Source organism: Mesoplodon bidens (assembly GCF_964165515.1).
Source record: "Mesoplodon bidens genome assembly, chromosome: 6".
Taxonomy (NCBI): Eukaryota; Metazoa; Chordata; class Mammalia; order Artiodactyla; family Ziphiidae; genus Mesoplodon; species Mesoplodon bidens.
Genome location: NC_138162.1, coordinates 5,852,208 through 5,874,717, shown reverse-complemented (window position 1 = coordinate 5,874,717; position 22,510 = coordinate 5,852,208). Strand labels below are relative to the sequence as shown.

General features: G+C 45.6%; 1 protein-coding gene across 3 annotated transcripts in view; it reads left to right on the top strand.

Annotated features, from left to right (window-relative positions):
- Positions 1–432: 432 nt before the first annotated feature.
- Positions 433–22,510, top strand: part of FUBP3 (far upstream element binding protein 3) — a 48,933-nt gene continuing 26,855 nt past the window's right edge. For 2 of the 3 annotated variants that reach the window (XM_081236735.1, XM_081236734.1), the window contains exons 1-2: positions 433–596; positions 12,121–12,226. In XM_081236735.1, coding sequence (XP_081092861.1) covers positions 513–596; positions 12,121–12,226 — 190 coding nt within the window. In that variant the 5' untranslated portion in view covers positions 433–512. The remainder of the gene's footprint in view (positions 597–12,120; positions 12,227–22,510) is intronic. The other variant, XM_081236736.1, reaches the window with a different exon arrangement.

The window sequence follows — 22,510 nt, the reverse complement described above, 5'->3', positions numbered from 1 at the left end:
GTGCTGTTCCTTGCCCTCCAGCCTCCCTCTGGGTCCTCACGGTGCCATTTCAAAGCGCTCAGTCCCAGTATTCTTAATCGATGGTCGTTTCTGAGAGGGGCAGCGAGGGTGCCGTCTAGGGAAAGCCAGGTCACTCCCACCTCGAGACACACACACACACACACGCACACGCACACGCACACGCGCACACACACACACACACACACACACACACACGTCTTTCACGACATCATCGACGGCCCTGGATCAAATCGCGTCTGGGAATGGCGGGATCGCAACCTATCCCTCGAAACCAGATGGCAGCCTCGCTCGCAGGGCCCACCCCCACTTCCGCCCGGACCGCGGTCACGTGCTCTGACCCCGCCCCGCAGACGCGGCTCCTCTCGCGTCGGCGAGCGTCCCGTCTCCCCTTCCGCCGGAAGTGGGGCGACTTTCCTTTTCCGGCTACGGGTCCCCAAGCGGAGCGGGAGGCCCGACGGGGGAGCCGAGCGGCGGCGGCGGCGGGGGCGGTAATGGCGGAGCTGGTGCAGGGGCAGAGCGCTCCGGTGGGGATGAAGGCCGAGGGCTTCGTGGACGCTCTGCACCGGGTCCGGCAGGTACGGGCGCGGCCGGCTGGTAGGAGCACGGGAGCCCGAGGCGGGGCTGGGTCGGGCCTGATGGGGAGAAGGGGGTCCGGCCTGGGGGCGGGAGGTAACCTGGCTGACGCCCCAGCTGGGCTCGGCCGTTCCTTGTAGCTCCTGCAGCCGAGAGGAACCGAGGGATGAGGCGCCACTGGGAGGCCCAGGCCCAGCCTGTCGGGCCGGTCTCCCAGGTGCCTGCAGCCGCTGGGAAAGGATTTGTCCGGGACGCCTGGCGCTATCGCGTCCCCACGCCGGGGCTGGACCCGCAGGGCAGCCAGCGTGGGGTTCTGAGGTTTACGGGGGTTGGGGGCTAGGGGAGCTCACGGTAAGGACCCGGTCTAGACAGAAGGGGGCTGTCTCAGGCCCAGTAGCTTTTTAAAACTTGGAAAACATTCTCTTCAGACTTATATTTCGAGGGTGGAGTGGAAGGAATTCGAGGGTATTTTACCTTTGAGGGTGCTCTGGGAGAGGAGAGAAGGAAAGATGTTAGATAGGTGTGGGTGGTCCATAAGACGTAGAAATTCCTTATGGGCAATAGTTTTTCCTCTTTCAGGGAGCATGTGATATGAAGTCATTCCAACAGTGAAACTTGACCATCTGACAATGTCGTGCATTTTGTCAGAGTTAAATAAACTGATTTTTAAGAGGTTGCAAGCTTCCCTGGAGAATGAATATGGGACCTGCCAGAAATACTCTTTGGTTTCTGGTATGATGTTTAGAACAGAACATGTCCTTGTATTGTGTGTGAAACTTACTGAACTTAAGTGTTAGCTCTAACACTTAAATTTCTTCTGCTGAGTGTCTTATACTCATCGTCTCTTCCTATTTAATTGTAGGCATACTAACGGATACTTTAAAAGTTGGGCTATCACTAATTACTGCTTGATTCCTAACAGAAAGCTACAGGACTCATTGTATTAGAAGAAAGCCTCCACTCGGTCGCTTGAAGATACGGTCTTTACACCTCTTTCCAGTATTCCAGGGGAGGGAACCCTACCTGTTTCCCAGATACTGACTTTTCATTGTAATACTGATGCTCTTATAGACATTACATTGGATCCTAGAAGTTTCCAAACCTGTGGTTTCGCCTAAAATTTTATCCGATGACTTGTTACTTACTGCCTAGGCACCAACCAATATATAGTGAGTATCCATCTTACTTAGACTTCAGAGCCAACCAGTGGCTGTAATGGATGAACAGTGCCATCCAGCTCCCCTTCCAGCACTCTGCTTGCCGGCGTGTTACACTGCTCTCCTCTACAGTACAGGGTCCTGAACCTTGTTTCTCACTGGCTACTAATTTGTAATGGCTTTCACTCTGTGCTGATGTGTGACAATCACCTTGTCGGCCTCTGTATCCAGGAAGAATTATAGTCACTACCCTAAAGAGCTCAGATCCTCAGTTTGCAGAAGGCCTGTAGTTGAACATAAAATGAATTTTGAACCATTGAGAAGACTTTCTGCTTCTCTTGAGCCAGTGGTTGAACTCATATTCTTGGACAACCTGCTCAAGAGGGAGGGAGACCCTCTGTTAAATGCTGACCTAATGTGGATTGTTGAAGCAGTGGTGTTTACTACTAGCAGAGGAAACTTCACTGGAAATGTTCCCAGCTCCGAAATGCACCATTGACTGGAGCAGTTGTAAGCCCAATGGAGACAGTGCTGTAAGTGTATTACTTCCGAATATTAACAGCTGGAGGGCGATCCTATCTCCAAGGATTTGATGGCCTTTAAAAACTAAAGAAAACACAGGTTTGTGGGTAATTTTAGGTTTAATTATAGATTTGCATTGGGCAAGAATGGAATGTTAGAAATCTAAAATACTGTGTGCTTGTATCAATAGTAAAGCTTACCTCAAAGGGTCTCATATCATTTGGGCATCTGATGATGGTGGTTCTACCTCGCCATTGTATACACAGCATGTTGCAGAAATGTGATTTTCCCCCCGGTAACTGGAGATAAAAGACAGTGCATTTCTTTATTTAAATGATTGGAAAGCTTTCTCTCCTCTTAGATGTCCTCATAAACACCAGGGACAGTCTGTAAGGCCCTCATAAGTTTGTCAGGGAGCAGTAAGCTGTCTGGTGCTCAGTTTATCCAGAATATCACAGTAGAGTCTGAGTTGCCCCTGATGGGGTTTGAACCTGCAGTTTCTATTAAGTCTGATATGTAGAGTCCAGTACCTAATCCACTGAGCTTCCCTCCTGGCATCTTGAAGCCTCCTTTTGTATCCTTTGGACTCTTTCCCACAAAGGGAACCAGTTGTTGATGTTAGATCACTCTAAGCATGGTATTCCTGGATCTGAAGGGAGTCTCTGAAGATGTCATATAAAATTTAAAATTTCTGCAGCAGTGCGAAGTCCAGTGAGCTAATAGTGTTTGGCCAAAGGGATAACAGAGTCATTTTGTAAGGAAGTACACAAATGTAGAAATGTGATCTGATTCAGTCCCACTGGTGAAGATCTAAAACTGCTGGGTGTTTAAAAAAAAAAAAAAAATCATGTCCAGTTCTCTGAAGTCACTGGCTGGTTAGCAAAAATAAAGTGTTTCTTCAATTCTTCAACTCGTCGTTTAGAGAGCGCAGGACCCTAGTAAGAATGGGATATGGACTTAAAGCCAGATTATCCTGTTCTGTGGCCACACTGCACCTCTAAGCTGACTACTGTCTGTCAGGCTTTCAAGGGGACCTCATGGAGATTATGGATGAGTAGATACAATTCTGTTTTGTTTAGCTTTTCTAAAAATATAAAAGAGTTCCTGGAAAGCCCACGGCTGATAGTTTAGTAGCATCCATCACCAGTTGCACCCATTCGCATGTTAACAGGACGATGTCACACCACAGTGTACTTCACATTCCCAGCAGCCTTCCTTCCATGAGCTGGACCAACCGCCTGCCAGTCATCACCCAAATAGACGTTCTCTTATCAAACTGCTAGGGCTTCTTAGGACTTTAAGCTCCTATTTTGACCTAGACCCAGGCATTGCCTCTGCACTGCGTGATTCCAGCGTGTTCTATTCACATAAATACAGTGTTAATTGGTACCTCATGGAGTTGGGCATCATGGTGATTCTGCTCCCAAATGATTGTGACCAAGCCACTGAAGAGTCCGTGGAAAGTAACCTTTGACAGATTTTAAGGCCTAGAGCCTATTCTCTCCTAGCAGTGTTTTTTGGAACTGTTGGTTGGTGTGGGGCCTCAGAAGTTCCACAGTCCTACAGAGAATGCTTCCCACTGCTGCCGTCTCACACTGCGAGCCTGAGCAGTAGATGATTTGGCACGTGTGCTGTATGGAAACACTAAATTTCCTTTAGAAGAATGTGCCTCCGCCGTTTAAAGAAAAGGCCTGTGTTCACTGACTCTTGGGCACTCCTTGAGAGATACTGCCTCTGCTCACCTCGTATGTGATGTTTGTGCCTCATGGCAGAGTCACGTGTGCTGAATGCTCAGTGGCTTTAAGTTTACTCCACTGAGACTGTCTTAGACGTGCCCAGTGGTTGAGTAGCTCAGATCATCATTTCACAAGGGACTAACTCCTGCATGTACATTCGTTTGAGCTTTCTCAGACACTTGAAGAAAAGCAGTGTCTGCAGGACATCTGTGGGTCGCTCTGGGTCTTTGCTTTGATGGGACCCAGTAGAGGACCCTACAGAGAGCGAGTTCTTGTTTAAGGGTTTTCATGACGTGACTGAGCCCATTTGGGTCACCGCCCTTCAGTGGAAGCACTGGACTTCATATTTGGTTTTGAAAAGTAGATGGTAAGTGAACAGTACATTCCACTGTATGCCTCTAACGCCTTTCTGATATTCAGCTGGGACTTCTTTATCTTTCTTTTAAAATCTGATAACCCATGTGTATCATCAAAGTAAGGTTTCTTAAGTCCCCAATACAAATTTGCCTAGACCAGAGTTTTCAGACTGGTGGCTTGTGGGCTGGAGGAGGCTCAGAGCGGGCCTGCAGGCGTACTTTGTTTGACCACACAGTGCCAACACTTAGAAACTAGAACAGTTGCACGTAAAAAGTGAGATTTTTATCTAATACTTGGCCGTACTGCTCCCGCGTTCTGCAGTGACTTTATCTGGCAGGAGCTGGGCAGCAGCTGCCCCTCTGCGCGGGGCACGGACTCTCCGAGTTGCCTTTGTTCTCACCACTTTGCTTTTGTTCTGCACTGCCCATCGGGATGCCTAGTCAGCAGCTTTTTTTCCTCATCCTTTTTCCAAATTGTGAGCCCATACAATAATTTAAATTTCTAATGGAAAGAGCTCTGGTGGAGAGTTGGGAGATCTGAGTCTCCTGCAAGTAGCTGCATGACCTTGGGCTAGGTTGGCCTTTCCCAGCATTTGATCTGCAAGCTGTTCATAGATCTTCCATGGAAAAGGGCTCACGGACAGAGAAGTTTGGGGGATACAGGGTTAAATAAAGGTGAATTGGCTTCTTTACTGCAGGACTTCTCAGAGCCCTTAGTATGCTTCTGTGCGTTAAGTCCTCCTAGGCTTTGGGATGTGCATTGTCAATATACCCAAGTCCTGTCACTCCCTACCCTCTTTTCATAAAACCAAATCACTGTCTGTGGATCCACCTTGAGGAAATATTAAGCTAGATAATCTCAGTGGTCCCTCCAAGCTCACCAACATTCAGAGCTTCCATCTAGCTAGATGTGAAAAACGTTTTGGCCATATTATTTTGGTTCTTTTACTTTCTAGTGTGTGGTGTTAGGTGTCTGTTGAAGCTCCCCTCTCCCTAGCTTCGCTGTGCAATTCTCTTACTCTGTTAATCATCCCTCTTGAAAATGTTCTGCATTTGGAGTTTTGTTTAAAGACACTTGGGAAAGAATAGCCAGTACTGTGGGAGGCGTGAACTACATTTTTATCCTCGTATCAGATGATAGCAGACCACTTGCAAGGCTGAGTAGTGTTCGTGGAAATTGTGATGTGATGGGGATCGCCTGCTATTGCTTGAGGATCTGCTGAGTCCAAGGCCTCTTGCTGGATGCCGGGCCAGTGTAAAGATAAATAGGACAAGTTTGTTGCTGGTTTCATCTTACTGTGGAATGAGATCCTCAGAACAACCAAGTGAAATAGTCAGGACAAGGGTTATAATTTTCAGTTTATATTTGGAAATAATAAGCCAAAGGGAGAGAAAGCAGTATTCTCGGAGGCACACAAACAGTTAGTATATGCAGTAGTTCTTGGACCCATGTCTTCTGCATTCTGAGAGGGACTCGGTTCCTTTACAGAGGTAGTTGGGCAGTTTTCCATCTCAATGAGAATTCTGCAGCAGAATCTTCAAAGCATCAAAGGGGATGCTGGTGGAATTAGATGGGACATAGCGGGGAAAACTAATGGTCATGTCATCTTGAGGGTCTTTGGAGGGGGGATCCTAGCTGGAACAGTATTTCAGCTTGGAGCCTCAGCTGGTCATCTTAGCATTTTTCCGACAGGCTTCTCCATGTTCACTTTAATTTTAGCAAACGTTTAATGAGTACTTTCTATGTGCCAGACACATTGCTGTGCATTAGGGAAGTTCTTGAACTCTTTTTGGAGCACAGACCTCTTTAAGACTCTTGAGAACTTTGAACCGCTCCTCAGAAATATTTAAGTAGTTTGTAATTTCAGGAGTTTCGTGAATTCTCTAAAGCTAATCCCTGGAGCTCCCAGTCAAGGAACCTTTGTCCTGGGAGTACCAAGATGATTGAGACAGGTCCGCACCTCAAAGAGCTCCCTGTAATGGGGAGACAGTATAACCAGCAACTTTCTCAGTGAGGTCACGCTACTTAAAGGTAGTTGGTAAAGTGCTTTGCAGACAGATAAGGGAGTATTTAATTCTCCCCAAATGTGGGTGGCATGAAGTTGTCAGCAAAAGCTACTAAGAAGAGCTGATATCTTACTCGATTGACATATAGAATTCCTTGTTTTGGTTCATGTCAGTTAATAGGGCAGAATCAGCCAGGGCCCCATCTCTAGTGACAACAATAGCTACCATTCATTGAGCTTGTGTCCTGCTGGGTGCCAGGCAAGGGCTTTCGTATAAGTTCTCTCATTTGATGGTTGCAGAATACCCAAGAGGTAGTATAGTGAAGTGGTTACTAAGGCTCTGGATTCAGTCTCTGAGCTCCAGTTCTGGTTCTGCCAGTTACTAGCTTAGTGACTTTGGATAAGTTATCTAACATCTTTAAACTTCAGTTTCCTCATCTGTAAAAGGGAGATCACTGATGGTGGCTATATCTATCTATCTATCTATATCTATATAGATAGATAGGTTTTTTTTTTTTTTTGGAATAGCTAATAGTAGAAGTTAGGAGGTTACCCTTGGGAGGTGGAGGTGGGTAGTGACTGAAGGGGTCATGAGGCCAGCTTCGGGGGTGCTGGTTCTGTTCTGTTTCTTGATCTGGATGCTAGTTGCACAGGCATTTTAGTGCACGAAAATTCAAGCTATCAACTGACCCATGTACTTTTTTTGTATTACTATTATTTTTCAATAGAAGGTTAAAATAGCAAACCTTTCTCATGCCTTACGATGTGCCCAGCGTTGTTCTGGGTGCTTTACATTGTTGTCTTGGTATCCCCATGGGTACCATTCCAGGCGGACTGGCTCCAGATCCCGCAGAATTGAGCTGCTGTCTGAGGTCACCATGAAGATGAAATGAGGGCACCATCAGGCACTTAGTGAGTGCACGATAAATTTGATGTCCTGCTGTCTTCATAGTAACCTAGGCAGTGGGTGCAGAGCGAGGACTGGCCTCTGTGCACCATGGCTCCAAGACCTGCCCTCCGAGACTTGCTCACTCTCAGCCACTGGGCTCCACCGCTCTGGCCACATACTGTGTCTTCCTGCTGTGGGGAGTAGAGACTTTCAGTCGGGTCTGTCCGTTCGCCAGGGCGGGGCCCCCCTGGGTGACTTTAGAGCAGAGGTTCCAGGGAAGCAGGTTGGGCTCCTCCTCCCTAAGCGGTGGTGTCAGCTGTCACCTCTACTTTAGCATCGACAGTGACTGTGTTGAATGACATGGACCCAACCAGTGTGTGGATGACTTGCCGCCATTCAGATAGCTTTGCCTGTTTCCATGTAGTGCGAAGTTTTATTAAATGTGAAGTTGTGGAAATATTCACAGCTTTCTGTTTGGGTTTATAGGGTGAGCGACTCTGATTGCAAAACTTACAGATGTGCACTGGGAATAATTAATTGCCATGTTTCCTAACTTTAGTGAGTCGTATGCCACCCTTATTATGATTTTTGTCCTATCAGTGAACCCTCAGTATTCTATTTACTTTGTATTTTAAAATCATTTTAAATTTAGACTTACTTAAAATGTTTTTGAACATTCATCCATGCACCTCCCCAAATTGCTTTGTACTCTTTAGAAAACACTGGTTTAGTTCATCCCTGCGTTTTCCAGGGAGCAAGACCACTGAAGGTCTTGCCCAAGGTCGTACACCGGAAGAGCCAGCTAGAAAACCAGGTCTCCTGGCTGATTCCTGGTCCGGTGCTCCGCTCTTCCACATTTCCACCGACTGCTGGCAGCGGAGGGTAAATGTCTGTGACGTTGATTTATATTTCATCTATTAGCTGTGCTTAAAATAGCACGGGTAGTGAGGTAACCCATTCTTGCCGCCTCCCCCCAGAAAGGGGGGAAAGTGAATCAAGTAGTAGAAAATCGGTAGCAGCGTCCCCTCAAGGCCTTGCTTTCAGATAACCACTGGAGTGGCCTTGGTTTTCCTGGAATATCGTGGCTTCTGTGACTATTTTCTGGCCTACACCATTATTAACTGAAAATGTACCTCACTTCCCTTAAGCAGCTACTGTTCAGAATGGTCAGTTATGGACGTGAGGAATTACTTGACTTCTGTGCACTGGAAATCATTAGGTTTTAAGTCCTCGGCAGGTGACTGTGTCTAAGAAAGTATTGGGTGGAGGAAAGAGAGTTAGCCTAGTGCTGTGGTCAGTAGCATGGACTCGAGTCAGGCAGGCCTGGGCTTCAATGCTGTTTCTGCCATTTATAAGATGTGTGACTTTGGGCAGGTCACTCAGCCTCTCTGAGCTTCACTTTTCCTTGTCCTGAAGTGAAAACAATAATACTAACCTCCTGAAGAATCATCATGAGGAATAAATGGGGTAGCATCTTTACAGTGTTCTTAGCAGAGTGCCTACACATGGTAAGCGCTCATTGAATTTTAACTCATTATTTTAGTAGGCATTTAAAATCATGTCTTAGAACAAGGCTGCATTTGTATCAATAAAGGAATACATTGTTTCTTTATAGCATATTGTAATATAATATATAATGTGATATCAATGTAAGTTATGGTATAATTGTATATTATAATGTTAAACTCACATCTAACATTTGTTTAGCCACAGTTCAAATGCAGTTGTTGACTTCAGAGCTACACCTCTTAACCATGATCCTGTGCTGCTTTTCTCTTAATGAAAATTTCCCAAATTATAGATAACCTGAAGCAAACATGATTTGAAAACAAATCTGAAATCCTCAGTCACATTTTAGAAGGTCGCTTGTTGATTTAATCAAAATTAGGAATAGAAAACTATTGTAACACTTCTGGCATATCAACTTTGGGGAAAAAAATTACGTTCCAGCAATATATGAAACATACCATATAAATTCTAAGGAACGCCAAGGACTCAGGAATGACATCTGAGCTAATTTGGAAGGAAAAGAAGAGGTCTGGAAGCTAAGAGGTCTCATCAGAAGAGGGTAGAGAGAGTGCCAGATATGTAGAGCTTACGTTTAGGGTCCTGTCTTTGAGGGTGATCTGACATGCACACTACTGGGGGACTCCACTGATAACCGTAGCCTTTTCTCTCATGTTTTGGGGTCGTCCTTACTGTCTCTTGCTAATGTTTTGGTCTGTCATCAGACAACTGGGCCAGTAATCTTGAAAACCCTCACATTGGCCATTTACTGCTCAGTTTATTGAGCAGACGAAAGGGTCTCGGTAGGGCACAAGCCACTGCAGTGTCCTCACCTTTTAATCTGCCTGCTTCCCGAGCTGAGTCCTTAAAGATAAGTTTTGCATCTTAAGTAAGTAGCCAACCTCCACAAGCTTATCCAAAACAAATAACGGAGAGCAAGGTAGAAAGCTGGTGGTAGAATGCTATTAGGCGAGATTTATACAGTATTCTGTTTTAGAGCAAATGCCCGCTTGCCTTGAAATTTGAATTTAAGAGATGGGGTTTCTATCAGCAGTCTTAGTATTTTAACTGTTTAGCTTAAAATGGTGTTTTTCAACGAGCACCTGTCCAGGCTACCATCATCTGTAGCCTAGACAGGGCAAACATTTTCTTCAAAAGTCCAGATGGTGGGAATTCCCTGGTGGTCCAGTGGTTAGGACTCTGCGCTTTCACTGCCGAGGGCCCAGGTTCAGTCCCTTTGCGGGGAACTGAGATCCCACAAGCCGTGTGGTGCGGCCAAAAAAAAAAAAAAGTTCAGGTAGTAAATTTCATATATATATATATATACATATATATATATATATATACACATATGCTCTGCACACCATATGATCTCTGTGAATGGGTGTGGCTGTGTTCTAATAAAACTTTATTTACCAAAGCAGGTAGTTCACCAGCTGGAGTTTGCTGACTCCTGGCCTAGAATACCTCCTAAATGGTCCTGCTACTCTTGTCCCCTTAGAATCTCTTGATATTTTCCTTGTCCAGGGCATTTTTTTAAATCATAAATCAGCAGGTTACTCCCCTTACTAAGCCTTGTAGTTGCTTTCCATCACCCTTCATATAGAATCCGAGCCCCAGAATTCCCTGGCGGTCCAGTGGTTAGGACTCCATGCTTCCACTGCAGGGGGGCACAGGCTCGGGGAACTAAGATCCTGCAGACTGCGAGATGCAGCTAAATATATACATAAATATAAATAAATAAGTGAATAAATCCAAGCCCCTTCCCATGACCTCTGAAGCCCTATGTGAACTGCCCTTGCCCACCCCTTGGAACACATCTAGTTCCTTCTGTTCTAGTGACGTCAGCTTACCTATCAAGCTTTCTCCTGCCTTAGGGCCTTTGTACAAGCTGTGCCCTCTGCCTAGAATGCTCTTCCTCATCATCTAGGTCTCAGATCACATCTCACCTCCCAGCAGCCTTCCCTGATCACCCTGTTTAAAGTAGCTCCCCTGAGGGCTCTGTGTGTCCTTGTCTTCTCTTATTAGTATCATGCTTATCACCAGCTGAAATGATCAGTTGACTGATTAGCTTGTGTACCTGTGACTCCCCACTGACTGCCGACTCTGGGAGAGTAAGGACCTGCTTATTCTTGTTCACTGCAGGGCCCAGGACATAGTAGACACTCAGCACTTGTTGGGTGAGTTGCCTTCTTTCACAGCCCTGGTATTTGTGAAGTGCTTTCTCGTGTACAGAGCTCCTTTGTGTTCAGAGAATGTTGTTATCTTTTCGAAAACTATGAAGCAGATGGTATTATACCCAGAGGATCTTCGGCAGAGAGGAAGGGGACTTGCCCAACACCACAGAACTAGGAAATGGAAGGGACGAGACCTGACCCAGGATGCCTGACATTTAAAGTCTGCCTTAGGTTTTCAGTATCGTGATTGTCTTTGGTTGTTTATTTGTTTAATTTATGTTGGTCCCAGAAAGTCTCAGAATTCTGGGCACATTTGGACAGCCTCAGGAAAACTACCACTGAAGACGTAGGTCTGGGACATCTGTGCCGGCTGCCCCTAATCCACCCTTGCTTGTTAGGCTTAAGTGAGGGACTAACATCAAGACCAGTCGTAAATATTCCTTTGATTAAATCAAAGAGTTAATTTATTGTGAAAATCACGTTTAATTCCTAATGGAAACAAAGCAGATAAGTGTAGGAAGCTCTACATAGCATTTGTTTCTAGGGGAAAAACTTAATAGCTATGTTCTGTTCTTTGATGATAAATGTTGAAAGTTAGAATAGCTCTCAGAGGTTATCTCGATTTCTCCAGTGCAGGAATCCTTCCAAACTAGTCTGGACAGATGGTCATCTGCCTGCTGTTTGAACTTCCAGTGAAGAGCAGCTTGTTTTATGTTTCTGTAGATCACATCATCACTTTATAGGGGTTAAAGTTAATAGGACGAATATATTCCTAAAGAACTGTCAACATTTGAGCAAACATGGCCTTTTAAATATTGCTGGGGGAATTTGTTCCTTAAGGGAATCCTGTGCTGAAACCTTTTGAACAAAGCTCTTCATATTGTTGGCCTGCTTTTTTCCTTAAAATGTAGTATACCTGTATTTTAAGTGATGACTTAAAAATTTGCTTGTAGAAGACAAATTTTTGGAAGTGTCATTTCTAAAGACACATTATTACTAAGACCAAAAGGGAACTCAGTTAATAGTGCAGAGTCCATGTCCTGTCACGACATTGCTTTACACTAATGTCCGTCGGGGGGAGAAATGGGGTAACAGCCCTTTAAAGAAGACTCTTGTCTTTCTCCCTCGATGGAGCCATGATTTGTTACTGAGCATTTAAATCTGATTCTCTCTGTAGATTGCTGCTAAAATTGATTCAATTCCTCACTTGAATAATTCCACACCTCTAGTGGACCCCTCAGTGTATGGCTATGGAGTACAAAAACGGCCCTTGGATGACGGAGGTAAGTTGCTGTAAATATCTTTGCCTTTCAGGTGGTAGTGAACCTGCCAGTTAAATTGGAGTCTGTGTCAGCCATTTCCTTAACAGCTTTCTCCAGCGTCACTCTCTGAAGAAGAATGGTTGCGGGGAAGTATTTAAGATGATTTTCCTCAGCAGTTCCACGGCATTTGAGTTCTCACTTGCCTTGATAATACAGGAAGTCTTTTCGGCTGGGCTGTAAGGTAAAAGACAGTCTTCGAGCATCAGCTTGGAAGTAATTTGACTGATTCGAGAGTTTTGCTTGATTTAGCCCTCAGTTATTCCTCAGTGCACACGCGGGAATTGAAGTTCCCACTCTTCTCCAGAGAAAAGCTGAGATTTGGTGCATGGCTCTGGGGAGGCTGTGGCTACATACTGACCTTAAAGAAAGGAAAGGGGAGTGATGGCCTTTTTTCAGTTTATCTGCTGTTTTTTTCCCGCCATTCCCATTTATAACAGGCTCTTTCTAGCAGCATCCATTTTTCTTTCATTCATTCCTTCGTTTATTTCATTGGTTTGTTTATATACCCTACTCATCCCCAAAAGAATTTGAGACCACTTAGAAGTGCGTCATTACCAGCACTTTGGCAAAGAGTATCAGATGTGTTTCTGCAGAGAACTTGGACTTCCTTTATCATATTTCATCTCCCACAAAGTAGCTCTGTAAAAGGGATTCTGAAATACACTAGATTGCACGTGAATATGCACATAGTGGGCGGGCCAGTGTCTTCTCTTCCTGTCCTTAATCTGCATATGTACCCAGCCACGTATGTGTGTTCATATTTCTGTGATACATTATTAAGTGAAAAACAGTCAAGGTATACAACAGTGTATATTTTGTAATCTCCTTTCCCCAAAAAAGTGCATGTTTTACGTTCATAGAAAAAATGTAATTTGGCATGACTAATTGCTCTGGTCTCTTTGGAGATTCTAAAAGAGAGATCACCATCGTTTTTGTAAGTGGGAACCTTTTTGGAATAATTATATAGACCCACACGGTGCAGATTTTAATGGAACAACCCGCAATTTGGGTGTAAAAGTTCTTGTCTGTTTAAAAAAATTACTAATGTTTATGGTCACTCACAGAAAATCTACCGCAGGGCCACTGGAACTAAGGTGACCATTTACACTGCTACTCTGAAACGGTATCTTGTGATCATCTTATATTTGATTGGCATTAGTGATTTCTTAGACCAGACATGAGTGATTGCGTTATCTGCATTTTTGCCTTAGCAGAAAGCTGTCATGCAAAGCAACCTTTTTTACCTTTTCGGGGCAATCATGTTTCAGTTCCTCTTATGGGACATCAATATAAAAAGAACACTAAGTTGTCTGGCTCTGAGCATATGTCTCATTAATGGACAGTGTGTCTCTCTGGCCCACCATTTCCAGAAATTGAGATCAATACATTCCACAACTCTTAGCCTTTTTTTCACCCACTGCGTGGAGTTGAAGTGTAAAACTTGTGCCCACAGAGAATAGTATCACTATGTCCTTTGCATAATGAGTGCCTGAAAATTTACAAATGAAACCTCTGGCATCTTGCAGACTTTTTTTCTCTCATTAATCCTTTGCACACCCATTTGAAAGAATGTGGCTCGTTAAGTCACCAGTAAGTCCAGAATCTCACTTGAAACTCCAGTTCATTATTATATGTGTATCGTCACCTTTTTTTTTTTTTTTTTGAGAACCATAATTTTTTGCATTTTGGGGGACTAAGTTCTTGTGATTAGAGAATAAATACAATTCTTCTCTTTCCTCCCCCCAAATATTAAGTCTCCTTTAGTAGGAAAGAACTGAGGGAGACCCTTTGCGCCTTGAACCGCGTCTCCTGTCATCCCCAGGCCTGTGTTTTACCATGACGACAGACTGTATTTGAAGTATGAGAAATTTCTCTCAGGCTTTTTACGTTCTACATAATGGTTTGATAAAGTTAATCCTCTCTTCTGTTTAAATAACAGAATTACACAAATTGTTTGTTTTTCTCCAAGTTGGTCTCTCTGTGTAGAGTTTGAGATTTGCTGTGGAGCTTAAGGAGAGCTGGGCATCTGGGGCCTGCCCCAGCCTCTTGTCAAGTTGTCTCCTGACAGGGGTGAGGTCACTGGGCCAGTTCTGTTCTCTTGAATAAATATGTGGATAAACACATCCTGTCAAGGAAGGTGATGTTCGTGTTTACCCGACAGCTTTCTAAGGGTCACAGTCTTGCTGTTTGTGAGATGAAAGTTTAGAAAAGCAGAGACGAACAACAAGCAGGAATGCTGGCACTTTTTTCTTAGCAGTAAAGATTTCCCTCAGGGCTTTGCGGTTTTTGGTTTGTTTGGGCTTTTGGGATTTTTTGACGGATGTTCATCAGATCACCTCTTTAGCAATATGAACTTGCAGACTTTCCCAGGAAGCCAGGTTCTTTGACCTCTGGGAGGTTAAAGTTCAGTCCCCTAGAAGTTTTTGGAGGTGTTATTTGGGTCTGTTTAAAGGTACTTCAACTCTTAAGTCAACCATAAAGAACCTCAACATAGGGCTTATTCAGGACATTGAGATGTGCAAACACGTGTAGGAATGGGAAGATTTTTTTTAAAGTGCTAGACAGTGAAACAGGAGGAAAGCGATTTGAGTTCGTTGTGTTCTGATGTAGAAAGCGATTTGGGTTAGTTGTGTACCAAGGCAGTTGTGAGTTGTCCGTCAAACTGCCAGTTCATGAGCTCACTTGGAAGCCAGCAAGACCTTTGCACCCAGCCTCCAGAGCCTGCCTTGGTCCCTGATCTGGGAAGAGCAGTCATTCTGCTGCCCTCCCCATCTGGGTCAGGTCATTTTAACTATCAGCATCTTCCTTCTTGGCACCCGTGCTTTCTCACCGTTTTTGAGGTGCGCCCTACGGATGCAAGAAGCTGCCTGCTGTTCTTGGCGTGACAGTGGTTCCATCCAGTACTTTCTTCATGCTTCTGCTGGAGCCCATCCAACCAGTTCCATCCCTCTGCTCTATGACTTGTGGCAGCTTCTGGTAACCAGGGGGGCCCAGCCCTTCCTAACCTGGCCACCGCCTCCTGCCCTTCTAGTCTCGCTCCCCCGTTCTGCACTCTGCAGCGGCCTAATCAGCTTTCTTCTCTTTGCTCTTCCAGAAACACTTCCCCCATCCCAGCCCTTTACCTGGCTGACTCCTGCTCACCCTCAGTCTCGGATGTGATGTGACTTCCTCCTGGAAACCTGTTCTCATCCTCACCTGTTGACTCTCTTCAGTGCCCCGCTCGCGTGCCCCCTCCCTTCTTTCGTTTCCTTCGCCCCCTATACTCCTTCCTCCCCCCCTGTTCCCCCTCTTCCTCCCGTTCTCACACGCCCACCTCATCGGGAAGTAATAAATGGCACTCCGCTCTAAACTTGGACAGCAGTTCACTTGTCCCCTTCTTGGGGCACATTTCATCTTCTTTATTCTGCAGGTGACGGGAACGTCACATCCCTCTCCTACCAGATTCCACGTGCCATCATCGTAAAGACAGTTTATTTCCCTACCTACCTCATGCAGTGAGTGAATAAATGCTTGATACCTAAGTTCTCCCTCTGTGTATCCTATGATAGCATTGAGGAAATTCTGTGAAAAGGAAGCTCCAAATTTAAGAGAATAGTATTAGCTAACTGATTTAGAAATGCAAGTTTAACTTTACTCTAAATCAGAAGTTGGCAGGCTTTTTCTTAAAGGGCCATGTAGTAAATACTTTAGGCTTTCAGGCTGTATGGTCTCTGTCCCACCCACTCAGCTCTGCCATTGGCACTGGAAAGTAGCCTTAGACAGTATGTATACAAATGAGCATGGCTGTGTCCCAATAACTGGTTGTTTACAGAAGTGGAAAGCTGGCCCTCAGGCGTAGTTTGCCAACCTCTGATCTCAAATCAGCCTTGTCAGATGATTAACTCTAACACTTGCCTAATCGTCAGTTAGGAAGGTGTACAGAGGGTCCCCCCCTCCCCTCATTTCCTTAAACAAATCTCCTTGTCTCAGGTTCCACTCTCTGTCTTGACTGCTGGAGAAAACAAGTGGTTTCTACTATTTATGTCGAGCTGGTTGACAGATGGAAGAGGCACTCTTCCCATTGTCCCCGCCGTATTTTGAGGGGCGATGAGAGCATCTTCTCCGGTTTTTTTTACTCTGGGAGAGTTTTAGGTAATCACGTCCCCTTGAGCTTTTTTAGTTCCAATAGACCACACTCTCTTCCTGTCTTCTCTGTAAAGAGTGGCACCAAAATCAGAACTTGCGGTGAATAAAGCACCATTCCTGCCATTGCAAAGGGTCGGGGTTGGGGGACGGGGAGTGTTATGCTAGTGACTTTGAAAACATGCCTGCCTTTTCTACCAGAGACTTACCTTTGATACTTACGTAGTACCATCTTAGATTTACCACACTTTCCGGTCTTCTTGTGGAATGAAGGAGGGAGAATTTTTAGGGGTGCTACCAAATGAATGATATACAGGAAGATCGGAATAGAATATGGTCCTTTCCAAGTTTTATTTCAGCACTTGTGGCATAGGGCAAGGACGAGGAGGAAAAAAGAGTGAGGAGGAAAGAACGTTTTAAATTCCAGACTTTCAGAGAGAGAAGAGGGATGAGAGGTGCCCGTGCTCGGGAGTGGCGAGGGCCAGTGTACCTGCAGCTGCATGGCAGGGGCGTCCGTGCAGCTGCAGGCACGGAGCCTGCACCACCTCAGGCAGGAGCCTCTGCTTTGGAAAGAGGGAAAAATGCATCTCAGAGATGCTCGTACTCTCCCTGTATGGAGGGTAAAAATGATGCTACAGGGATGAAGAGCCAAGACTAAAACCCGGTCCCTGAGAGTTGGAGGGAGTGGGGGAAGATCTGCCTTTTACAAAGTAGGGAAAGTAAATCAGGGGTGTTGTTGTCAAGCAGTAGTCTTCAAGCTGGGGTGCATGATGTCCTCCCAGGGTTAGGTGGGTGTGGACAGGTTCACGGGATCCTTCTCCAGCTCTTACACTTCTGTGCACCCTCTCCCCTAAAATGAATCTCTCTGAGAATTGTGTCTCTGCCGGGGATGCCACGTGGGCCTTCTCCTTTCCATGCCCCTTTTCACATCGCCCTTCTTTAGTTTATGGCGGTTCGTCACCAAGAGCGGTAAAATCCTCAAATGCCTCAAAAGGGGTGAGTCCAGGATTCTGAGTGGGGAATCCCAAGATGATAAAAGCATGAGAGTCTTGGTAAGAAATATTAAAGGGGTCAGGATCTGATTTTTATTTTATCCAGGTAGCAGCTCATGGCAGAGGCTCATGCTGTCCCCTCCTGCCCTCCATCTGATCCATCCGGTTTAGGATTATAATTCAGAAGTGAGTTGTAGTCACGTGAGTTTATATTAACACATGTGTGAGTTGGAAAAGGGAAGTGAGCTTTTTTTCCCCTGGCAAAGTATGATCTGACTGGTTGGTTTGACAGCTGGCTTAGCCAAGTAGATGAAATCGTAGACATCTTCCATGAAAATAAATGAGCTAAATCTGCAGTATCAGTGTTGCAGCAGAGATATAACTGAAGCCACGTACAATACCTGATTTTTTTTTTTTTTTTTTTTTTTTGGCGGTACGCGGGCCTCTCACTGTTGTGGCCTCTCCCGTTGCGGAGCACAGGCTCCGGGCATGCAGGCTCAGAGGCCATGGCTCCAGGGCCCAGCCGCTCCGCAGCATGTGGCATCCTCCCGGACCAGGGCACGAACCCGTGTCCCCTGCATCGGCAGGCGGATTCTCAACCACTGCGCCACCAGGGAAGCCCCCTGATGTATTATTTGCACCCATTAACCTAGGAAAATAACTTAATCGTCAAATCAAAAGGGTTTCATAGTTTTTCAAAGTTCTTTTAGGGAATATATGACCCAGAGTGGTTCTTGACCCTGGCTGTATGTGAAAACCACCTGATTAGCGCTTTTTTTTTTTTAATTTATTTTTTATTTTTATTTTTGGCTGCGTTGGGTCTTCATGGCTATGTGTGGGCTTTCTCTGGTTGCGACAAGCGGGGGCTACTCTTCGTTGCGGTGTGCAGGCTTCTCATTGCGGTGGCTTCTCTTGTTGTGAAGCACGGGCTCTAGGTGCGCGGGCTCAGTAGTTGTGGCACGCGGGCTCTAGAGCGCAGGCTCAGTAGTTGGGGCACACTGGTTTAGTTGCTCCGCGGCATGTGGGATCTTCCTGGACCAGGGCTCAAACCTGTGTCCACTGCATTGGCAGGCGGATTCTTAACCACTGCGCCACCAGGGAAGCCCCCTGATGAGCTTTTTGCAAAACTAAATATGCACTTACCATTCAGGCCACAGTTACACTCCTGGGCATTTATCCCCAAGAAAAGAAAACTTGTGTTGACACAAAAACTTGCCCACACATCTTCATAGCAGGTTTATTCATAATAGCCCCAAACTGAAGCCGGATGTCCTTCAACAGGTGACTGGTTAACAACCTGGTACCTCCATGGTCTCCATGGAATACCAGTCAGCAATATAAAGGAACAGACTGTTGATACCTGCAGCCACCTGGATGGATCTCTAGGAAATTACGCTGAGTGAAAAAAGCCAACCCCAAAAGGTTACATACTGTATGATCCCACTTATATGACATTTTTGGAACAGAAAATAGATTAGCAATCACCAGGTTTTAGAGATGGAGTGGTGGGAGGGCCCGTACAGAATAAGAAGAGGCCGGAAGGAGCCCTGGAGCCTGAACTCCTTATTGTAGAGGTGTCTAGAGAAGTGGTTTGAGCAAGAGCGGGTACCTGGTAAGTGGCAGAGGAAAACTTGAACCTGGGTCCCTGTCTCATGTGCTGTAATAGGGAGTGCTTGAGAATGGAGACTCCAGAGTCTGAGTTTGGGGTTTGAATCCCAGCTCTGCGTGGTATTAGCTGTGTGGCCTTGGGCAGCTTGCTTCACTTCTCTAAGTCTGTTTCCTCGCCTGTGAAATGGAGATAATATTTACCTCATGAAATTATCATCAGGATTGTAAGAAATTTTCACATTTTTAAAATACTACTCACAGTGTAAGAAATACTCATATCTCCATCAGAACTAGTTACTACACACATACTAAAATCACATGTGTAATTGAAATTATGACTTTATGAAATACATACCCTTAACACACATGGTCCCTTCTGTTTTCTGTTTCATTTTTTAATAAAGCTGGTCATGACCCCCTAAATTGACTTCATAACCGCTGGATGAAATGAAAATAAGGCATAGTGCTGTAAATAAGTATCATACCCTTTATTTTTCCTCTTAATTTTTCTCCCGAGACCCTTGGGTGGGCACTGGAACTGGGGAGGGGTGCGGGTGGGGTCCTAACACCTCTGCTCTCCTGGAGACCAGGGTAGGTTGCTGCTCATCCCAGAGCCGTCTGCTTTCCCCGTGAGATTCTCACCTTGAAGGCAAAGATGACCTCGTTCACCATTTCACGCCCAGGACCCAGCACAGTGCCCAACGCCTGAAAGGCGTGACGGTTCAGAGGTCACGTGGGCATGGGCACTCGCTCACCTGTGCCCTTTTCTGAGGGCTTGGGTGTGATCGCGCCTCCATCGGTCAAATGGGACGGGTAGTAACAGCATCTGCCTCTCAGGGCTCTTGTAGGACTCAGTGGGTTCGTGCAGGTGAGGCACCTACAGGAGCGCCCTTTGAAGCTACTGGTGGTCTTTTTCCACTCACAGGGCATGTCAGCTGCAAGTGAAAGTGACATTATTGAGATAAACTTGGATTTACTCTCACCTTTAAAAAAAAATAATTTGCCAAATTAGTTACAGATTATGTGTCTAGGGACTTACAGCTGAACTTAGCGTGTCGTGTGTTGTGACTCTGGGATGGGGGTTGCTGCCTTAGAACACAGGAAGCCTTCCTATTGTCCTTGGCAGAAAAGCTTTTTAAAAATGCCTTGGAAACTGCAGACGTCCCTGCAGCTAACTGCAAGTCTCACTGCCCTTAACTGGGGCTCGGAAAGGCATCGGTCAGAGTCGAGGAGACTGGAATCCAAGCACGGGCGCAGGAGGGTTGTGTTCAGAGGCTGAAGAGGAAGGTTTGGTTTATTGCTTTGTTCCGCAGGTCACGGGTCACATAAGAACTGCCGGCGCTTCCTCTCCGGACCTGCCTGCTCACCTGCTGCAGGTCTGCTGCTCTGTGCGGGAGGCCGGCCTGTTGTCTGCGCTGTGACGAGGGATGACGGATGCTTTGGTCCCTTGAGCTTTTCTGAAGGGGAGTGGGAGGGGGTAACCGTTAAGATTGTTGTGTATTATAAAGCTGGGTGTGTTCCCCAGCGATATTTTGATAGCATTTGTTTGGGGGGAAGAAAATGGAGACGTTTTTCCTCCTCACTAATGGGGAAAAAAAATGTGTCCAGTGCCTTATTTTTTTTCAAAGATCATGATTGAAACTGGCAGAGGGTTACTCTTCAGAAAGGATTTCTCTTATTCTAGCGTGAATATTGTCTCTAGGAAGCTCACCTTCCCATCGCCCGGGCGGCCTCCCATTACATAGCGCGCAGGATACGTGAGAACCACACCTGTGCACGCTTGCGCCGAGGGGAGCTTCAGAGGCAAGGCTGAGCCGTGGTCGACCAGCAGGTGCCATGAACAGGAAATAGGACTGATTTTATTCAGCACTTTTCCTTTTTTACAGTAAAATGACGGTAGTTACCATAAATTGAGCTTGATAGGCGTTCCCATGTGCCTCCCTCTCCTGACCCCTTTTCATCCTGAAGGCGCAGAGAAGGCCCCCTGTTCGTGGAGTCGGACGTTAGCGGTTTGCTGTATGAGTGCCCAGTGCCCCTTATCTAACTGCTGGTTTTCATTTTTAGGCATCAAATGGGAATGTTTCCGAAGGGAATGAAACTTTAAATGGCGTTGCAGCCTTGGGCTACAGCATTTGCATGGAGGAGGGAGGCGATTTGTCCTGCTTAAGAGTCCACCAGCTCAAAGAGTTGGATCTGGATTTGAATTTGATTTCATTCTTCAGTGCTGTGGCTCTCAGCAGTCCGTCTATTTGGGGGATGGTGGTGTGTGCACTTTTATTTTCGATCTCTGTAGGCGCCTCCACTTGGCAGCAAAGCAGTTGGCTGTCAGAAATGATACGGTGTGCATGACACCCGTCACACGTACTTTGCCAACAAAAAGGAATTTCCTTTTTCTGATGAGCACAAAATTTCAAATGGCTTTTGACCACTTGCCCTCTGACTGTTCTTGTGAATCTCATGAAGTCCTTTATGGTAGTGTAGTCCTTTACTGTGTTTCTGCGGCTTTTCTGGCTGAAATATCAGAAAATCATCAGCCCTTTGACACCTCTTACCAAATAGCACAGGAGACCAGGAGCCAAGGTCCGGCCACGTTGCCGCGTTTGGGGACTGGGCACCTCTCCTCTGTGTTTGCATCATTTCAGGACATTTTAGTTCCTCTGTCTTGCCTGGATCCTTTACCCCTAAGAGAAGAATTCGTCAACAGTAAGCAGGGAAGCTGAGCTTGACCCTTAAATAGGAACAGGGGGCCAGCCATACTCAGCAACACTCTGTCGTGGACCTTCTGCTTCAGTGTGTTGTTTTCATACCCACTGCCTTAGGTGTGGGCGTTCCCCTCTCACAATGTCCACTTTTCACGTGGAATGGGAATCATGAACACTGCCTATCCCGGGTGAGGGCGTTTGTCATATTCAAACTGGAAATGCAAAAAGAAAATTTTAAGATGCAATAAAAAACAATTCTGTTATCCCTGAGATAAGCAGGTTAATAGTATATAATGTCAGTATTTTGGCTGTAGACCATTATGTTGCTGTTGATCCGGGAGAAATATGGTATTGACTCAATGGCTTCTTGTACTTTTTGCTAGCGTGTTTCTCCGTGCTTTTTATTCTTCTTCTAAAACATCATGATCTGGTTTCTTTTCCTTTGTCGTTTTATGACCAGCTCCTCCCCGGTCAGAGAATGACAGGGTTAAGTTCAAGCAGAGAGGAGAGCTATATTGGAGGCCTAGATTTCGGACGTCAAAGCATTCCAGTCTTTGTTCTGAGGTTGATGTAATTGATCCTTCCCCACTTATCGCATATCTGTCCTTCTTCTAACTTTCCCCAGAGACATATTTTTGAATGCTCGTGTTAGCATATTATAAGATTCATTCAGCTCTTTGTAAGACAGTTAGGACTTATACTTTTTTGTTGTCTGCTGACCGTGTTTTCTGGGCTGCATTTTCCAAAAGGGAAACACCACAGAATCATTTTTTGCTGATGGCTGGTGGAGACACTCATCAGTAGCTGAAAGAGGAGAAACG